The sequence below is a fragment of the Acartia tonsa genome, chromosome 10, assembly GCF_053477335.1.
Source record: "Acartia tonsa isolate MP-2025a chromosome 10, ASM5347733v1, whole genome shotgun sequence".
In the NCBI taxonomy this organism is placed as follows: Eukaryota; Metazoa; Arthropoda; class Copepoda; order Calanoida; family Acartiidae; genus Acartia; species Acartia tonsa.
In genome coordinates this window covers 18509661-18530992 of record NC_137269.1, presented here as the reverse complement: position 1 = coordinate 18530992, position 21332 = coordinate 18509661, and the positions used below count along the sequence as shown (strand labels likewise).

The 21332-nt window shown below is 29.8% G+C and overlaps 1 protein-coding gene across 1 annotated transcript in view; it reads right to left on the bottom strand.

Moving 5' to 3' along the window:
• The window catches only part of LOC145330464 (phosphatidylinositide 4-phosphatase SAC2-like), a 25772-nt gene extending 4440 nt beyond the window's left edge, over positions 1–21332 (bottom strand). The window contains exons 1-9 of the mRNA XM_080175097.1: positions 21190–21332; positions 19896–19940; positions 18242–18313; positions 11411–11480; positions 10661–10711; positions 9881–9984; positions 5678–5862; positions 5139–5295; positions 114–156 (exon numbers count right to left, since the gene is read on the bottom strand). Coding sequence (XP_080031223.1) covers positions 114–156; positions 5139–5295; positions 5678–5862; positions 9881–9984; positions 10661–10711; positions 11411–11480; positions 18242–18313; positions 19896–19940; positions 21190–21229 — 767 coding nt within the window. The 5' untranslated portion in view covers positions 21230–21332. The remainder of the gene's footprint in view (positions 1–113; positions 157–5138; positions 5296–5677; positions 5863–9880; positions 9985–10660; positions 10712–11410; positions 11481–18241; positions 18314–19895; positions 19941–21189) is intronic.

Below are 21332 nucleotides of genomic sequence, written 5' to 3'. Positions count from 1 at the left end.
AACTTACCCAAGGTCCTGATTTTTAACCATTTCTTTAAGGTTTTATGAAATCTAATAAAAAACAGTTTCTAAACAGCTTATATTACACAGTCTCTAAGTTTCCATGATTTTACCTGTCGTCCGCTTTCAGGTAGACAGGTCCTTCTGTATAGCCACCTGAAATAAAAAAAAATTCGTAATTGATTTATAACTTAAAAGTTACACATAAATTTAAACGATTCTATTCTTGTATATATCCATATTTAATGATTAATTTTGTGGAAAAGGATGTAAAATCTTTTCATAAACTTTAACGCAATAAATATATTAGAGATCTTAATTTCAACGCAATAAGTTAGTCCAATAGGAAAACAACGAAGGAAAAATTTGGCCATAATATTGATCAGAACGTGCACAAATTTGATACGAAATTGTATTTATTTTTCATTAGCCCATCTGCTAACCAAATTTCCTATTATATAGTTATTAAATTATTATATGTAATAATATAATCTCGAAATTTGTATCTTATCATATCATATATTTGTTTTATACTGTATTACTTATTCTAGTATACCAAATGATGTTAGTTATTGGAATTAATCAATACCATACCATATCATGATGAGATAGCTATAAATAGTTAAAGAGGACTATCCACGAACCAAAGCAAGTGATTCTAAGCATCTTCCAGCATTGACCCATAGTATTTTTTTTAGTGAATATACTAGGTTTATGTTTAATATTTGCTTTATCGACTAAAAAGTTAGGTTTCACCATGGTTTTATATGAAAAAAACTTTGAAATGAAAAGCAATCCAATTTTTTGTTGAGTTCAAAGGACAAAAAAAATAACACTGCAGAAAAGCATCAAATGTTGTAAATTGCAAAAGTACATTAATTAAACTGTTTACAAGTTACCAACCCTTTTTCTAAACAAACATTTTTAATCACAATAATTTATTTTGTGTCAAAGCTTTTAAACAACAGTTTGAACTCATCAAAACATTCGATGATATTGCACCAAACAATGCTTAACATTTCAAAGTTTTTTTCATATAAAACCATGGTGAAACCTAACTTTTTAGTCGATAAAGCAAATATTAAACATAAACCTAGTATATTTACTAAAAAATATTATGGGTCAATTCTGGAAGATGCTTATAATCATTTGCTCTGGTTCGTGGATAGTCCTCTTTATGACGGTATAAATAGCTGTCGGGAAATTGTATTAGAACGAAACATACGTGACTAAAAAAAATGATTGTTCGTCTGTTGGACGGATTATAGTATAAGACAGTCTATCTAGGGTTATAAATCTATTCCTCTCACTTCTCTAGAAATCACGTAGCATCATTCAGATTCTAATCAGAGCTCTCTTTTTCTAAACTTTCCTCGGCGAAAAATACTATCCAATAAAATAGAGTTAACTTAGAATGACCAATCCTATATACTAAAGTAACAGGATGTCTCTCTGTTTGTATTTAAGTCCGCAAAAATCTCGTGCCCAGAAATTTTTTTTTTCATTAGTCTAGAGAAAGTTTTAGGCTATGTGGCAGATAGGGAGAGTAGATACGACATCCCTTTTACAAGAATTATATTTGTGTGTGTGTGGGGGGGGGGGGGTGAAGGGATATAAAAAGGATCGAAGAATTATTAAATTAATTAAGAAAATTCTTAATTCAAGATAAAACTTTTTGCAATTATGTAAAACTAGTAAAATTGATATTGAAAGATTTTAGGATACCTCGTGTATTACTTTTAAAGTTTACATAGTTATTAAAAAATGTTCTATGTTCCCACAAAATTTTAAAACTTTTAACGTTTTATCTAAGCGAATCTATAATATGTAAGATCTTATGTAAACATTAATTTCAAATAAATGTAGCCTCAAAATCTATGAAGTAGATTTTTTGCGTACTTCATTAAAGAAAAATGTTTATGGTCAGTCGAAATTAATCTGTCTAATTATCCACACAAGTGGACATATAAAACTTTTCGCATAAGTTTGCAGCATACTCTAAAAAATCAGCAAATCATGTATATTTATAGTGTGATCAACTTTAATGGCTAAAGTTATCCTATTATTAAAGTAGTAAGCTTTTTTTGTTTGTTGCAAATTATCTCGCTAACCGCTGAACAGATATTATCCTTATTAATAGTGAAGCTTCTAAAATGTCCTGGGATGGTTTCAGGCTATTTTATAAATAAGTCTGGGTATTATGTTTTAGTCTATTATTCGGCCCTACCATATTCCTTCGAATATAGATCTCTAGATGCTATGGATCAGCAGCCGCTAGTATTTTTTAAAGCAATAAATTAATCTAGGAATGTCAAAATATACCTATTATTCCTCTTTACTTAATTTCCAACAAATACATTTGTAAAAATATTTTTTTAGTAAATATTAATTTATATAGACTTATATATAGACAATATAACAATGACAATGAGTGGTTATCAAGGGAAAAAATACCAAATACATGAATCAAAGAGAAGTTTCACAAAACAAAAATACATTGAAGTGCCATAACAATTTATTTCTTTTCTAAGTTTTAGCAAAGCCAGTCTACAACTTTTTATAATATATCTAATATTATTTTCCCAAATAAATTTGGATGTATTATATTTAGCATGGATGATAATATTCATGTAACCAAATCTTACAAATCAAACATTAAAGCATAGGCGTCCAAGGGGGGGGGGTAATGGGGCGATTACCCCCCCCCCCAAACGATTTTGGGGGTGCCGTAGGCACCCCCAAAATTTTTTTCATTTTACCCCCCCCCATTCAAAATTTACCCCTACCCTGGGGGTGCCGTAGGCACCCCCAACCATTTAGGAGGAGGTATTTACCCCCCCCAAACAATTTTGGGGGGGTAAATAAAAAGCTTGGACGCCCCTGCATTAAAGAGTATAGAGTGGCAACACTAAAATGAAACAAAATTCATTTTGAAGTCGCAAAATTGTTTGATACCTAATATGGATTACCTAAACTTATTTTCAAGACTTGATCACAGACAGGTTTTGCTTATAATATTGAGCCTAATCATACAAGCAATCAAAAAATTTAGTGTATAGAAAAATCATAATAGGAATAAAATAGTGTCAAAATAGCTTTCGGTTCATTGTAACTAATTGTTACAAGAATCATAACGGTAAATTCGATTCTATAAAAAGATTTTAACAAACCCTAATTAAAGATATTTTCTTTACTTTCATAATTTTAGTTACAAATTTTTACAAAAAGTTTTGTCTTTTAGCGTTGCTTTCCTATGAATGTTTAAAACCTTGTAGAAGAAGTACCCTTATACTAAAGTAACAGGATGTTTGTCTGTTTGTTTGTGTGTCTGTACCGAAGGATATCGCTAACCGCTGAACCGATCGGGTTCTCCTTAACAGGGTAGATTTTCATATGTCCCGGGAAGGTTTTTAACTATTTTGGGGGAGGGTACAACCACCCTCCCAAGAGAAATGACAAAAAAATCGAAAATTTGTAAAATATATGGGAGACTTCAACGTAACACAAAGAGAATTATCGTAACATAAAGAAGTAACGTAGAGACTTTAACAAATAAAAACATCTAAAGTGCCACTAGAGGCCTCTAGGGGCGTAGCCGCTAGTATTATAAATTGTATTGACACTTAAGAACATTGTTCTTAAGTGTTTGATGGGGTTCTCAACTTCTAATTATTAATACATATTTTAGGATCACAAAGAAATAATAGTCATTGCTAACATAATGCTTTTCTGTAGTATTTTAGTAATCAAGGTGTTTATTAACTACAATTATAGTTATAAATAACAATATTTTATTTTCACCCTTATACATGTTATAAAATAATGAAAAATCTATTTATTTAGAGATGGTTTTCTTTGTAAAAACATCTATTAGACTGAAGAGGGTGCCATGTTCCCCGAAATTTTACTAAATTTAAAAAACAATACACATTTCATTGTCTCATTTATTTAAATTCTATGAATGTAACTACTATCTTTTTAATATCATTCCGTTGGAAAGTATAATTTTATTAATTGAAACATGAAAGACTAACGTACAAACATCCAACGTGTCGAAAAATGTATAAAAAGATATTTTGTGTATGGAAGCATGAAATAATTTTAGTGAACAAATATAATATCTGATACAAGTATCTTATTTTTCATGGATTTTCATGGATATTTTATCCAATATCATCAAGTAGAAAGTAGAAAATGGACTGCATGTGAAGATCGGTATAATCTTTTAGACGAATGTAATAATAATCGCGACATAGTTTTGGAGCTCAGTATTGGTTCTTTTTAGAAAATGGGCAATAAAAATTTTAAAAAAATTTAATTAAAATTTTATAAAAATTAAACTATATCCTATCCTTTAAAATTTGTTCTCTGCTACTATTACGTGTAAGTAAGTGATATATTGTGAAACATATTGGTTTTTCATACTTGAAATATCTTGTAAATATTTTATAACAATATAATGTTAGAGTTTATTAAACTATATAAGGTAAATAACATTAATAATAAAAAAACTAGCAAGAAAATTATTTCCAAATTTAATGAATAAATAACTTTTTTTCAATGCAAAATGACATAAAGATGATATATATTTGTGTTCTAATTACGAAGCTGACAAATGATTATATGTTTTAAAATAAATTTCGATTTTAGTCAATAATAAACAAATACGAAGTAAATAAATTTAAGACAGTTTGATATCAACAAAGCATTTAACGCAATGTTATAAAATAAAAGTAAAATTATTTCTAAACTATTTGAAACATATGTGTGCGTAAAAATATTCAGATTGGCCAAATGTTTCATCAATTTATTTCATAAGGGATATAATCTTTTATAAAAGTAACAGGATGTCTGTCTGACTTGGTGTCTTGGACAGATTTGGTTCTTCTTTACATAAAGTTTCTTATAGGTCAAGAGAAGGTTTATAATAATTTTGAGAAGGATCCTAATCCATCTAAAAGAAAAGCCCCCCAAAAATTATAATTTACTGTTTCTTTTTAAAACTAAAATGTAAGTGATGTTCGAACCCCCTCACTCCTTTTATTGTCCCTAGAGGCATACCTGCTAGTTTCAATGGAAAAAATATAATTCAGACAGAAAATCGCGAACATTTTTTGAAAATTCTTCCTTATGCTCACCTGTATATTGGCACTGCATCGAGTTGGTAATATCTCCCCTCAGCATAAAGTAGAAAGAGCCGCTGTCATTAAACAGCCGCAACAGCTCTTCGTGGAGCCGCCGTTCTAGCCGCTCCAATACTTTGTTACCATTCTCCTTTTTCCAGGGTGCTTTCACCTAGAATTATAATATAACATTAATTTTATATACTATAGTACAGTATATCTAACTTCTCTGTCTGTATTTCAGGAAAGATTGGTTTTGCTATAGAAAGGTTTTTGGCTATTAGAAGAGAAGGTTTACTTTCCCTTTTCAGATGTGGCTCCAATAAAATCTCCATATCGTGTAAAATTGGACATTGCTTAAAAATAATGGAATATAAGACGTCATACTAAGAATTTTTTTATAAGATCTAAGCATTATCATATAATTTTAAGGTTGTAGGTTTCAAATAGTATCTTTTCAGTAGGGAATCTCAACAGGGGATAAAATAATAATAATTAATACTTAACATATTATAACATTTATGTTCTCGATAATTTATATGATAATATTTTACCTGATTAGCAATACCAGCAGCTGCAGTGTTGGCCGTGGATTTAAGCGAGCTACCCGCAGTTTTTATTTTACCGCTGAGCACGCGAAACGGAAACTTTGGGCCCCCACCACCCCCCGTGGGAGGATTTGAAGCACCTCCACCATTTGTAGAATATCCTTCTGCTACCTCGGATAGGTCAATTTTTCCTAAAATAAATTATCTTTATATATTTTTTTGGTTGGGCCGGATATCTGGCCGGGTACCGGATATTTAAACTATCCGGCCGGATATCCGGCAATATAAACTTTTTTATTATACTAGAAAAATCCCCTTTTTCAAAATTTTATATGGCTTTTCTTTTCCTATTTTTGAAGCTAGAAGAAATTTTTTTATAATAAAAAGTTTATTTATATGAAAATTTTATATTAGAAATCATAAAATATGTTTTTAGGCAGCCGCAGCTGAACTTGCCAGCTGCCTAAGTCGGCAAATAAACGGCAGTCGATTTTTTGAAAATTTTTCTCCTTCTTTAATATCTGGTTATCCGGCCGGATATCCAGTAATTTGCCATTTGCCGGCATTATAAATCAGCCGGATATCTGGTATTCGCCCCAACCCTAATTATTATATTATAATTTTACTATGGTGAGTAACGCTTTCTTGACATTAAAACTTAAGACCTTTTACTAGAAATTAATTATTTATTTAAAATTAGTTTCCTTTTATATTCATTGTTTTTTTTTTATAAAATCTTTTATTATCTTTGCTTAGCACCTAACTTAAGAAAAAATGTACAACTTATATGGACTCTAACATTATTAAAGGGGTAGGATGATTTAAATTCCCTTTAGCTACCCGAAACCTACAGCAGGAGAAACAAATCGGTCCAACAGTTACAAACACTGACTACTTAACTATTTGATGCTGGATCTTAAATTTGGTTAGTTATTCATGATTTTATAATAAAAAAAATGAAAAAAAAAATATTTATGGTTAACCTCAATAACCGAAATTGTGGGAAATAAACAACAATTATCATAATAAAATATCCTTTTTCCCAATTTATTAAAAGAATTATTCTCAAAAAATTTTTGAATTATTTTTAAAAGGTGCTCAAAGCACACACCCCCATGTTCACATGTAGGGGGAGAAAGTCACTGAAAAATCAGCCACGTGACGTCATAAAAATAAGGGATTATCCATCTCTTTTTTTGGGGTTTCCTTTCCCACTCCTCTCATCTTCCTCTTTTTTATGACGTCATGTGGCTGATTTTGAGTGACCTTATTCCCTTACCCTAAAATGTATATCTTAAGAGTAATTTTAGTACTTTTAGATGAAATGAAATTTATTTTATGACACATAGTAAAATAGGCATACATATATACATGACATAAATAATCACAAACAAGCAGTAAAATTGATCATGATTAATTAATTACAGTATAATAACAAGGTTAATAATATCCACATAAGACAAAAAAGTTAATATACGTGTCAAAGGACTAAATAATCTCTCTCGAGGTGATATTAGATAGCCTTTGCAAATATCATAGAAAAATAAGCTAAAAGGTAGTGTGAATCTTTTTATTAAAACGAGAAAGTAAACATTTTATAAGGGTATATTACAGGGATATGAATAGAGAAAGGATTTGCAGACGGAAATGGTAGGATGATTGTGTGAGTGTGTGTGAGTTCATATTAATGATTAAAATACTTATAATTAAGTAAAGAATGGAGAATTGATTAATCTAAGGCTTGTAAAACAGACAACATAGAGGTTTTACATTCTTAGGTGGCAAGAACGACAAAGTAGTCTATTACATGTTATATCTATTCTTGAGAGAATACATTTTTTAAGCTGCTTCTTAAATTGATTTAGGTTTAAGGCATTTTTTATATTGTCACGGTCATTAAAACTATTCCATGTATTAGGTAGAGAACAAAGAGGAAGCCTCTCTACTAAGTTGATTCTGGAAAAAGGAACAGTGAGATTATTATTGTTCCTCAAATTATAGTTACCATTTAATTCCCCCCTTCTTGGCCACATATTATTAAAAGACCTGGGCAACAAGTTATTTATGTACTCATAAATAAATTTTAATTTAAAATAAAGTGATAAAGATTCAAAGGGTAAAATATTGAGCTCTTTAAATAAAGGTCGAGAATGACTATAATAAGTTGCTTGCTTAATACATCTTACAGCCATTTTTTGTTTTGTTATGATACCAGTAAGATTTGAGTGTGATGCACACGAATAAATAAGGATTCCTTAAACCAAATGACAATGAAAAATAGAGAAATACAGAGCCTTGAGGGCTTTTTCAGTAAGTAGACTTTGGCATTTTCGTAGACAAAATAATGATTTAGAGAGTTTTTTGTTCAACTCATTTATATGAACTTTGAAATTCAAGGCTGGGTCCAGAAAAATACCTAAAAATTTTATAGCTGGAATATCACTTTCATGGTTGACAAAGTCAATTCTATGTCTAAGTAAAGGGTTAGGGTAAAGGGTATTTGGTTCATTATCATCAAAATAGAGATTGATTTCATTCCAAGGAATAAGAGAATGATACCACCATCCTTACAATAAAACATACTTAGAATTAATTAACACCCATTTTCTCCCACGAATTCAATTTTTAATAACAAAAAATAAATATTGCAGTATCATCCCCGGCCCTGGGCCCTTCCCCCAAAAAAAGAAAGCTCCCCTCACAAAATATAAATTAATATACTACGAATAAAAAAGTAAAAGTATATAAGGTAAGTATTCCACTAAATTAGATAATTGATTGATTGGGGAATTATTCCTACTAGAAATGCCTATAAATAAAAAAAATAAAAAGTTAAGTAGAAAAGTATTATGTTGTCAAGGAAATCTAAAATCAAAATATTAAAATCGTTGATAAAATGAGGAGCCCTATCAACGTTATGCTTGATCGACGGGTCCTTGTTCCTTCCTATCTTCCCTTCTGGTAGCTTTTGGTATGGATCGCTTCGCTCGGGTTTCAATCCCTGCGTGATATTATCCTAGCAGGGTTTTATCTAACCCTTACTTAACCTAGCCTCACCTAAAATAAGCATAAAAATAGATAAGATATAAATGGTATTCATTTTTATGACAATAAATTCATAATTTGATATTTCAGGGCGAAAGCGTTTTTTTGGCGGCTTAACAGCTTAAAATTTGAATGAAAACTGTGATTATAAAATAAAGAGTTGCTTTACCAAAAAAAGAAAGTAATATATTGGAACTACTCGTAAGTAAGATTTATTTTTGTTTTGCCGAAGGAAAAAAAACATTCTTCCAAAATATTTGTCAAGAGAACGTATATAAGAAAATATTAGTAAAAAATGGAGATTTACTCAGAAATAAAAAATATTAAAATTATTAGGTATACTTTTATTCCTTATGTTTTTTTAAGGTAATGGTTGCAACATTTGGTGGAGTAAATGATAATTACCTCGTTAATTATCTTATTGGTTAGATTACAATTTGTGGTTGAATCGTTTGGACACTTAACACAATTAATCAACCAATAAAATTTAATAAAAGTCCCTAAAGTTGTAATAAGCCATAAAAAAATATAAAAAACGTTATCACAAAACTTTGGGAACTAGTGCAATGTCCCCTCCCTCTCTGGGTTTTTCCCTCTATTTTTTTCTCAGAACACTAGTCCCTTTCACCAAGAAAAAAATGAAAATAGTTTTCCAATACTATTAATCTTATAATTAGTAATTACAGCGGGAAATGTATTAAGAATATGATGAAAACAGATATATAAGATAAATATGATAAAACAGAAAATAAATGTTGCAAAATAAATAAGGGTTAGTTAAAAAACATTGATAAAAAAGTTAGTTGTCATATTTTTAGGTTATAAGCTGGATAGTTTATATCTATAATTCAAAATAAAACGATGTCTGTCCAACTGTCCTCAAAAAAAAAAAAATAAATAAAATGGTTAGTGCCCAACAAAGAATAGTTAATGCAAAGGATTTTTTATAATAAATATTGATTGTGGGGCAAGGCTAAGAGTTTTATGAACAGAATCACAGACAGATACCGACAAATTAAAAGTAAGATATACAAAAAAATATTAGAAAATGCGCCATAATAAAGATTGAAAAATTATTTCCTTTGGAAAATCGTAAATTTTCCCCCGCACAAACAAACGGACGAGGGAAAAAATAAATTGAAGAGTGGAATCCCTAATAGTTACCTGAATGGTGTTTTGGACAAGGTTTTAGATTAAGGTTGAGCTCTGGTTGGTTGTTTGTTTGTGTAGAAGGTTGGGTCAGAGGAATTAATACCACAGTTCGTATTCTGAAAACAATATAAGTTAATTGCTTACAAGTGACCGGTTGAGTGCTGATAACCATACCCCCTTTGTTTTTTCAATAATTTAAAAATAAAAGAGGGAGGGGCACTTTTTTCCTTATGCTTAACCCGTGGACCTAATACAACCTAGCCTAGCCTGACAAAAATAATAAACAAATAAAAAAACTATCTTTCTCTCCCTTATTTCAATTAATAAAAAAAATGGCGGGGGGGCCGGGGGAGGGGTATCAGAACTTTTTTTGGGGAAAATATCTCCTTACAACCCCACCGCCCTTGAGGCTATGTACTTTTATTCTGTAGCCTCTCATCCTTGTTTTTCTGCTGACAAAATAAAACCAACTTTTTACATGGTTGGAATTTTCATGCAAAATGAGAAAATGTGTTTTTTGTGCAGAATTTTATTGTGAAAAAGTTTTTGATGACTCGCTCGTTTTTATCACTTTTTTATACAAACAAACAACATATTTTTCCAGGAATATAGAAATGGGCCAATGGACGATAAATTAACAGGCATAAATCATTTGTAAAGTTTTGACTTTCAGAAAAGTCTTTCAATCAATTGGTTGGTTGTCTGTGGGGTGTTACCCAATTTTGATTCCCAATTTTAATTTCTGATCATTTTCTTATACCAGTATATTTCCCTATATTTTGTGACATTTACCTATAAATAGGATTAAATCTTGATAGATCACATTCGGGTAACTCTCCAATTCTATAAAAGATCATTTTTAATTAAATATCTATTAAAACAAATTGAGTTAAAGGAACCCAGTATTAGTGTCGGACTGATTATGACGTAACAAAAAAAATTAGCCAATGAGAGGCCACTATGAATTTTACCATTGGTCAATAATGTCCTCTCATTGGCTAATTTTTTTTGTTACGTCATAATCAGTCCGACACTATTGCTGGGTTCGAGTTAAATTATCTTTAAATGTAAGGAAGTTATTTAGATTTTAAGTTCTAGATTAAATATCCATAATATGTGACATAAACTGCATATTTCAGGGAAAAAAAAGGAAGATTTAGCTTGAAATCCAGTACAGCAAAGTGTTTATTACATTCAGAAACACACTACAATTCAAATATAGCTTCGTATGGGAATATTAGGAATATTTTTGATTTAAAATATGGATGAAAATTCAAACAAATAGCAATTTATAGAAGTCAAAAATGTGAATTTTTTATATATTACAATTAATCTTCTTAATGCTATTTTAAAGGAAGCTTATTGTTTCTAAAATTTTCAAATTTGTAAACCTCCCTGTTTTGATATGCAATACTTTAATATAATGAGATCGGCCTTTAAAAGACACATTCTATATTTATGGGCAATCTGAATAACCCTTTTTCATAGAATTTAAAAATCAATTCTTTCATCCAAAAAAAAAAATATATTTGAAGATAATACCTGTCAGATTCTTTGATAACCACCAGAACTTCGTCTAAACTCGGATGTAATCTGATCTTACCAACCAATCCTACAAGTAAAAAATTGTTTTTTCAAATTATGTGATTTTAAAAAACTATATTGCCCTTAAAATTATACTTTGTCTAATCATCCACCAGTCAGCCAGTCACACTGTAACGCTAAGGAGGAAATATGATATTCCAGGCTATTATCTGATTATCTGACCTATGACTCACTTTGTTATTTTTCCATCCCTAGTTTTCATGCTTTGCTACTTATGGATGTTGTCATCATTGTGAAACTTTTATGCTCTTTTAATTGAATAAAAACATAATGTATGATATTATTTACTTAATTATATTAAATAACTTTATTTATGAATAGTAGGTCAGGATACTAATATCATAATATACACAAAATAACTTTATTAATATAGGTCAAATAGTTTTTATATTATCATCATAATATTACACTTCATACAAAGTACTATTTAATTAACCATCGACTGCGCCACTAGCATATGTAAGCTCTATATTCAAAGAGTATTGAAGGTGACAGAAAAATATCCTAACCATCAAGTGTTTGAAAAATAAATAAAATAGCCTAAAACCATCCTGGTAATAATCTGAAAATTCTATCCAAAATAAACCTAACTATGACCAGCGGTTATGCCCTTGACATCGAGGGGCCTCGTTTTCGAAGGGGCTAGAAAAATAGCTTAAAACTAATCAAAGACTTAAATATGCAAATAAAATAGACTTATGCCATTACAGGACTTATGTGAATCTTACCTAACTTAGAGAGTCAAACCACTTCCGTATTTATTAAGATTATAAGCTTCAAACAAAAAAAACCTATTAATATTTAATATAATAGGGGATAATGGGAGTAAATAATGATACTGGTAGCTTCGCATAAAGCCTTTAGGAGATTCTTCCTACGACAGGGGTGAGTGGTAACTCTCACCCACGTTTGATTTAAACTTTTTTTTTTGAAAATTCTGAAGTTATATCGGTCCATCCGTTTAGGAAATATTACTGGACATATCCACACAAATTACTATAAATTAGAGACTTAGTTCCGCAGTCTTATTGGAAAACGAAATTAAATGTTCATAACTTAAAAAAATAGAAAAAAATTGCTTAAAATCTAGATGGAGTTAATTCGCGCCTTACAATATTATACAATTTTATTAAAATAAATTTACTTTTAAAGTTTAAAGCAAACTTAATATCGAAGGAAAACTTTTAGAGGCTGTCATTTCTCATTTGGAATAAATTTGCAATCGAAAAATATATTACAAAAAAGCTCAGCCATTTATCTTCTAAAAAAGTGAATAATTTTGAATTTCCACAACCAAAATAATAACAAACATGCCAGGCGACAAAAAAAATTGAAAATCTATTATTTATCCAGTTAAGGTAAAAGAGTGTTATTACAAAACAGTTGAAAACTATTTCATTAGAGTTCTGTGCTAAAAGCATAGCTGGGCTTTATAAAGCAATTATGTATTTTTTTACTAGTATAGTGGCTACGCACCTAGCATCTAGATGCTCTGTATACGATTACAAAGATTAAAAATTAACCTAAAACCACCAGAGGAGCTATATGAACCTTCCATAAAGTAAAGATATAAATCTGTTTAGTAGTTAAAATTACTAATAGGATTATGATTTTTTAAAAAACTTTATAAGGGTGGAGAAAGGAAATTAATTAAAATTATCTTTGGACCATTTAAAAAATCTATGAAAAGTTAAAAATGAACATGACTAATACTCAACAGATATAATGGCCTCATAACTTATTGAGTAGCTGTGTTTTCGATTCAATTTTAATTTCCTATTTAATATATCCTGCATGTGTTCTATGTAAACTAATACGGAATGATAAAATAACAACAAATTTATTGCGTACCACAGCTCAGTCAAGCTATGACGTCATTTCACAAGAAGTATATAACCAAATATTGGATCTAAACATTCTTATTTTGAAGATCCGTAGCTACTCTATAACTTCCTTGGTGAGAAAGTCCTGGAATGGTTCAAGCTATTTTATTTCCTATTTGAATCTTGAGATAGTTTTTGGCTATATTTCAAACCCACCCTCCCCATCGAACAGAGCCACAAGAGCGCACTGCTTTGCGTCACGAGAAAGAAAATATGGGTATAGTCCCTTTCGTGGCAACGCCTGTTAAGGGGCGTTTTGCCGTATTTTCACAGCAGCTTTTCTCCTATTTCTAGCCCCTGCGGGGCAATCACCTCACATCACTTAACCTAACCTAAAATAACCTATCAAAAGATACTGTGAAAATATGACTTAATATGCGTTGTCACGAAAGGACTAAATCCGAAAATATTTATCAAAACTCGTACTCAAAGTACTATAAATCCTGACCTAACCTATATTGGTTACTATGTTTTATTTGTAGGTGGAATTATAAGAAGAAATAAAAACAATGTAAAGTATTATAAAAACAATCATTTATTTTTCTATTCTCAATATTATGGTATATAATACAGCAATATTAAGGGATATGAAAATGAATGATACATTGTAATATACATTACAAATGATGATAATCAAAAGTATTTAAAGAAATAGTGAGGAGACATTGATAGTTTAAATCAACCAATCAAGATTTAATAAGTGTACCTAAAGTGTTTAAGCCAACCAATCACAAAACGTGTTTATAAAACTTTGGGTACCAACCAGTTTAATTTTTAGTCCAATGTCCCCTCCCTGCTTTGGTATATATATCACAGTGTTTTCCTTTGGCAAACTATTAATATTGTAAATATATCACTGTGTTTTGCCATATTGCGCAAACCATGCAAATATTACGAGGAAGAGTGATACAAAAAAGAATTTAGAATCAAGGACGCCCAAGCTTTTAGTTTGGGGGGGGGGGGATTTTTAAGAGTGGGTAATTTTTTTTTTTGGGGGTGGGGGAATGGCACGCCAAGCACACCTCAAATTATTTTACTCCCTCCAAAATGTTTCCCCCGGGGGTGAAATTTGCTTGAGGGGGTAATTATCCCCCCCCCCCCCCTGAAAAAATCAAATTACGAGCCATGATTAAAGAGTTTATTTATATTATTTGTATCGCCTACTAGACATATTTTGAAATGATATGCCTTGGATAAATAGTTTTTCTGTCTGGCAAAGTTTTTACTTTCTTTATGTAGTCTTAGCTGTTTATATTGTTCTTTTAGTAAATTATAAATAGAATTTTTTACCTCTAAATAAAATTCCTGGTTTAAGACAACAATACATTAGTTAAACTCTCAAAATTGAAATTGAAAAAAAAAACGTATAGAATTAAAGAAAAACTAATCTTAAACAGGCCTAAAAAATAGAATATTAATCAAATGTTATCTAGTTAATTTCTTTAATCAAACGTTTTATAGAAGTTAAACTACATGTTTGTAAATCAAACGCCCTTTTAGGCTTCATTTTTTTAAAGAATGGACAAAAAAATATCCCGAATTAAAAATTTTTGCTGAAATCACCCCCCTCCCCTCCCCACTTAATAAAAAAGTACCATAAGTGTAATTTTACCTGCAAACAGCCACACATCATATTACTTAATATAAAGAATAGACAAGTTGGATATTTCTAGTTATTCTTATCTTTTTATCTTTCACATTAGTGTTTATAAAATCAGACAATTATTTTTTTAATAGACAGATAATTTAAAATATTTTTAAAACGCGGCATTTAAAACTTGTAGTACATTTATTTAAGTGAAAATAAAAGAAAAATAGCATTCGTTCGGATACATTATATAACTATCTTGAGGTTGGCCATACTTTAAAGAAAAATGTTTCTGTAATAGAAAAACGTCGAATTCCAATACATTGCATGATTAGCTATAAGAACATGAAGATTATGTGTATCTTACAAAATAGAATATATGACACAGGGTGTTACACATAAAATAAAGTATCCTAACTTTTTTGATTTAAGAAAAAAATAGCTAGTCTGTTTTTTTAGTAGGTAGAAGATGTAAAATGTTCCATAGAAATTAAATAAGCAATCGTTTTTTTGTAGACCTCTTATTTTTGAATTCATTTATTTTTTTTTAGATTAAGTTAGTTTTAAGGTACTAAAACAAAAAAGAAGAAAATTGCCATTATGAACAAAAATAGTAAGATCTTTTATTTGAAACCTTACTTTTTGAATTCTGTTGAGGAATTATTGAAAAGATCTATTTTGTTGAACCCAATTGAATAAAAACTTTGAACTTTGGGAGCTCGTCACGAATGGTTTGAAAAAATCACAAAAGTTAGGACACGTTCTTTAAAAACTTCTTAAAACATAGAGAAATTTTTAAATTAAATTTTTACTTTAAGAATTATTGCAGACGAATACTTTAAGACTTTTAAGCGACTCTTAATTATTAATCCTTATTAAAAAGTAACAAGAAATTTGTTTGTCTGTCTGTGTATAACTTAAGATCTCGCGAACAACAGGAACGATATGGTTTTCCTCTACAGTAGAGCTTCGTTTAGTATAATTCCAAGAAGGAAAGTAACATACACAATAAAAGAGAAATAATTTTTTCTTTTCAAAACTAAAAATTAAAGTGGGTTGACTTGCTCACCCCCCTTCCCTAATGTGTCACAAGAGGCCTCTAGTAGCAGTTATTACCTATTATAGGAATTAAAAATGTTTTGTTTATATTAATTTTTTATTCTTTTAGCTTACAAAAGGACAGTTTAAATGTCTTATCCTGTATGTATTTCATAAACATGCATGATGGAATTTTTTTTGCATTTGTAACATTGGATGAAACTACTTACCTAACAATTAAATTTGATAAAGTTTAAGTTAAAAAAATAGTATACTCATGATTTAATCTTCAAATTCATAATTATTACCTACATATACAATATTAAGAAATTCCATCAAGTATAAGTAAATTATTAGAAAAAATTCTCATTTGAAAAGGAAGGCATCCACAAAACTAAAAAAAAAATTAAGTTCTAATAAATTGAAAATAAGCTTTAAGAAATACAGGCTCAAGCAAACCTACAGGATATAAATCAATTATGGGGGGTAGGGGGTGTTATGGTTTTCTAAGTCAGAAAAAAAGAATTGTAATAAATTATTTTATTACAGCAGGAATTTGGGTATGTAAAAGAAGAGTAGAAAGATAGATAGATAGGTACAAGGAATATTTAGTTTTCACTATTAAACATTTATAATTATTGTTTTTATGTGATGTCACACATAAAATTTAGGTTTACATATCTACGGAGATAAGTTTAGATAAGTAGTGAAGAGGAATGCTTTTTGGAAGATTAAAAATTTAGAGATAGGAATTTCTAAGATTTTTGTGATCACAACATGTTTATTCTCTCTATTATGATTAATAGCTTAATTAAATTGCACAACATAAAAAATCTAATGGCAGCATGGAATACCAGGAATAAGGAAGATACTGTATCTGATGTATATCTTTTTTAAATCAACTTTCCATCCAATAATTAAAATCTATGATAAATTCACTGAGTGAAAAAGTCTTTAATACTTCTTACTTTTTGTTTATTGAAATAATTTTGAACATTGCACCCTCTTCAGTCTTGAGTTTAGTTGGATGTTAAAATACAATTCTTTATCGTCTAGGACATATTGATCTTTTTTGCAAGCGGCTAAGCCATATAGTCTTATAGGGGCATTTAAAATAATGGTTGGGGGCAACAACTACTCTAATTTTGTTTTAAAAACAAAAAAGTAAAGTATTTTTGTGGGGGTGATTAATTACGGACGTATAAAGGTGCTTTCCTCCAAAAGAGATAAATTCAAAGTTATTCAAAGCCCTAAAATAAGTTTTAAAAGAAAGACATATCGTTCCAGCGGCTATCAAAATCTCATAAATTTCAAAAAGTACCAAATTCAACTTTCTAAAACAAAATATTTGATTTTGTAAACTATATTTTATCACCAATTCAATGTATATAAAAACTCGAATATTATTAATTTATTTTTCAAAAGAAAGAAAATTAATTTAATCTGTTGATAAATTAATTGAAAATGTCACTTGCAAGAGCTGAGCAAAGTATTTTCCTAATATTTTCTTGTTATTAATGGTTTTAATTTGTAATATGTGGGATTAGATATGTTAATGGAAACAATTTATACAATAGATTTATATGTATACTTTGGTTTGAATAGTCAAAAGATTAATGTTCGAACCTTATATAAAAGTTACAGGATCTGTATCTGTCTGTCTTTACCGAAATCGCCCCTAGAAAAAATGCCTATCTATCACTCTGGCCCTGGGTTTACTAGAAGACTACGTACCTCCATATAACAGTTACAATGAACTCTTAGTTTACTAAAAGCCTACCTATAATTGTTCAAAGGAACTCTGCGTTTGCTAGAAGCCTACCGACCTTTATTAGTTCAAAGGTTCTCTGGGTTTACTAGAAGCCTACCTACCTTTATTAGTTCAAAAGTTCTCTGGGTTTACTAGAAGCCTACCTATAATAGTTCAAAGGTTCTCTGGGTTTACTAGAAGCCTAGCTATAATAGTTCAAAGGCACTCTGGGTTTACTAGAAGCCTACCTATAATATTCCCAAGGAACTCTGGGTTTACTAGAAGACTACCTGATAATAGTTCCAAGGAACTCTGGGTTTACTAGAAGCCTACCGACCTTTATTAGTTCAAAGGTTCTCTGGGTTTACTAGAAGCCTACCTACCTTTATTAGTTCAAAGGTTCTCTGGGTTTACTAGAAGCCTACCTATAATAGTTCAAAGGTTCTCTGGGTTTACTAGAAGCCTAGCTATAATAGTTCAAAGGCACTCTGGGTTTACTAGAAGCCTACCTATAATTGTTCCAAGGCACTCTGGGTTTGATTCACTGGCAAGATCCCAACTATGATGCACGCTGAATTCTCCTATAACAAGATTGACTGTCAACAAACTTAGGCATTTGCAGACGGAATACTTCTATTTTTACAACCAGCAGAAATACAACTGTATGTATTTTTGTTAAATCCACAAAAATCTGCCAAAATACATTTACATTAAAAGTATCTGCCTAAAATACATATACTACTGATGTTTACCTATGCATTCTTAAGATTTAGAAATTATGCAAGTGTGTTTTTCATATTGGTATTTATCTCTTTACAACAATAAATTGTTCTGTTGCTGCTTCACCAGGCGCGTGATAGCAGAAGTAATTACAGGCAATGTTTTGCCTTTTAACAGACACAGTTCAAATATACAACGACTTTCTCGTAAGATGAGATATACTTTGCATTTCAAAATAACATTTTGACAAAATTTGGGGTCACCAATTCACCAAGAAAATAGCCTTTACCATTTTAAGTTTAATTACATACAAGATTTATTAATAAAAAGAATTTTGTAATTAAATTATAGTCTTACTTAAATTAGAGGTAGATTACAAAATGATAATTATTGAAAAATTTTGGTACTTTTAATGCGACATAATTGATAGACAATAATATAATATCCTGAAACTTCAGCAAAAAGTTTTTAAACTTTTTTTATAGCATTGTACCCTCTAATTGTTTAAGTACTGTATATATTATGGTTAAATAATCTATAAATATAGAGTACTAATTTCTTAGGTTTGAAACAAAAGATCTCTGCAATTACTAGGTGGATTAATTTGCGAATTTCAGGGAAGCTTTGTAGGGCCTTAGGGTGGTTTTAATTAAATTACCATTCACCCTTTCACCCAATTATTAAGCCCATAGAGACTAGTGGAGCAATCAGCTAGCATATCTATAATACAAAGTAGAATGATATCCGTCCGTCTGTCCCTTAAGATCTCGGTAACCACGATCGGATTCTACTCTTCAGGGAATATACCTACTGGTCCTGTGGTGGTTTTAGGCTATTTTCTTGGGGGTAGGACAAAATCCCCCGCCATTTTAAAAAAATTATTTAAAATAGTGGTGGAGTGGGGGATCTCCAGGTAATAAAAGATGTAATTATACCTCTTGGGGTAAAGCCCCTAGAGGCTAGGGGAGAAGCCGCTAGTGTGTATATAAATTGTTACCAAATATGGATATTAGTAAATATGTTAAAATGACTAAGCCCAATCTGTACCACTTTTGATTCCTGTGACGTAATAAAAATTAAGGGTTTTCCATCTCTTTTTTAGGGGTTTTCTTTCCCACTTCTCCTCTCATCTCCCTCTTTTATATGACGTCACAGGAATCAAAAGTGATGCAAAAGTGGTACAGATTGGGCTTCGTCTTGTAAAAATGTTTACTAGATTAAAGATTAATATTTAGAAACAAAAACATTTGTGAGTAAAAAAATTAAGGTAATTTTTAGTTTAGAATTTAAAAAATGACACAACCCTTTAACTATTGCTAACATTCATTTATTTTTGCTTCACATAATATATTCATTAAAAAAAAACATATTATATACTATGCGAGTTTTATCATTATCTTAGAGAATTCTTTTTCTAGAAAAGCAAAAAATATAAATCTCTACCTGTCTCTCTTGAACACCATAATGCTGTGTCGCTGCTTTGCATCTAATCATTTTTATTCACAATGTGTTTTTATTTTTAAAAGCGAAGCTTTTATATTATTAGGGTCAGTTCGTCCGTCACAGTTTGTTCTTTTCACCCATTTAGGCAAGTTACAATTTTTCTAACAATTTAAAACTTTGGATGATGATTCCTGTATCAGTTAAGTATAATTTAGAAATTGTTACGCTAAAGTCCGTAAATCCATTTTAAACATACACTTAATAATTAATTTTCTGCATACCTTAAGTTTTGACACTCTACAAGCGTTCATGTTCATTTAGGAGCTTCGCTTTTATGGATTTTGTTATCCTTTTTTAGGTAAAAGAAATGCCTTTCCATTTTTAATTTATTAACTTGGCTGGTTTTAATATTTAATTGAAATGATAGTGACAGGAATAAGCACTTTAACCCTATGAAAACTATACAAATGTTGTCAATATGATATTTCAATTGTTCATGTAGACTATATGGCCTCAACAAAAAGTGGTTGTGGTTGACATAAAATCGACAGGCTAAATCAGAACTAAATATTTTAGCTGACATAATAACGACACGATTTTTGACAGGGTTATAATGGATAAAAAAAGTCAAAATTTTGAGTCTCATTTTATTATTAAAAAAATCATGATTACTTAAATACGCACAAAATAAAAATGTCGATATGCAATTTAAACGGTTTGTGTCGACTATAGGGTCTTAACAGAAAGTGATCGTTGTTGACATAATAATCGTTGTGTAACTTAGAAAAAAATGGACAATATCAAAGTGTCATATTTTGATTACGGGAGTCATAATATCGTCATTTATACTTTGATATAGTCATTATAATTCAATAATAAATATTCCAAAATATAGAAAGTACAAAAATTTTAACTTTAATTTACTTATGTTATTATCATAATTTTTATGCAAGTTTTGAACAAATATCTTTATACTTAATGGTAGTAAAGGTAAATGTTTATTTAAACTAAAAAAAATTTAATGTATATCCTGTAAAACCATTTTAGAAAAATGATAAGTTCTAACAAAGATTTAAACTGTCATATTTAATGATATCATAAACGTTTTTATTTATGATGATTCGAAGAGTAAAAATTGTAGTATATGACAGTCCTAAAACACCTTTACATGACCTTAATAAATTTATTAAGTATTTTGTAATTTCAAACTTTGTTTTCAGTTTGTATATTTATGATAACTTTAAAGTCATATGAACATAAATATATATATGAAAACATATTGTTTCAATTTCCTGCATAAATATATAATTCTGGTCTGTCTGTATTAATTCCATTTTTATCTATACAAATTTATATCCAATTATTAACAGTTATCACTAATTTACTTTCATATATTTTTGTGAAATTGTTTAATATTTTTGTTTGGAAGTGTGTATT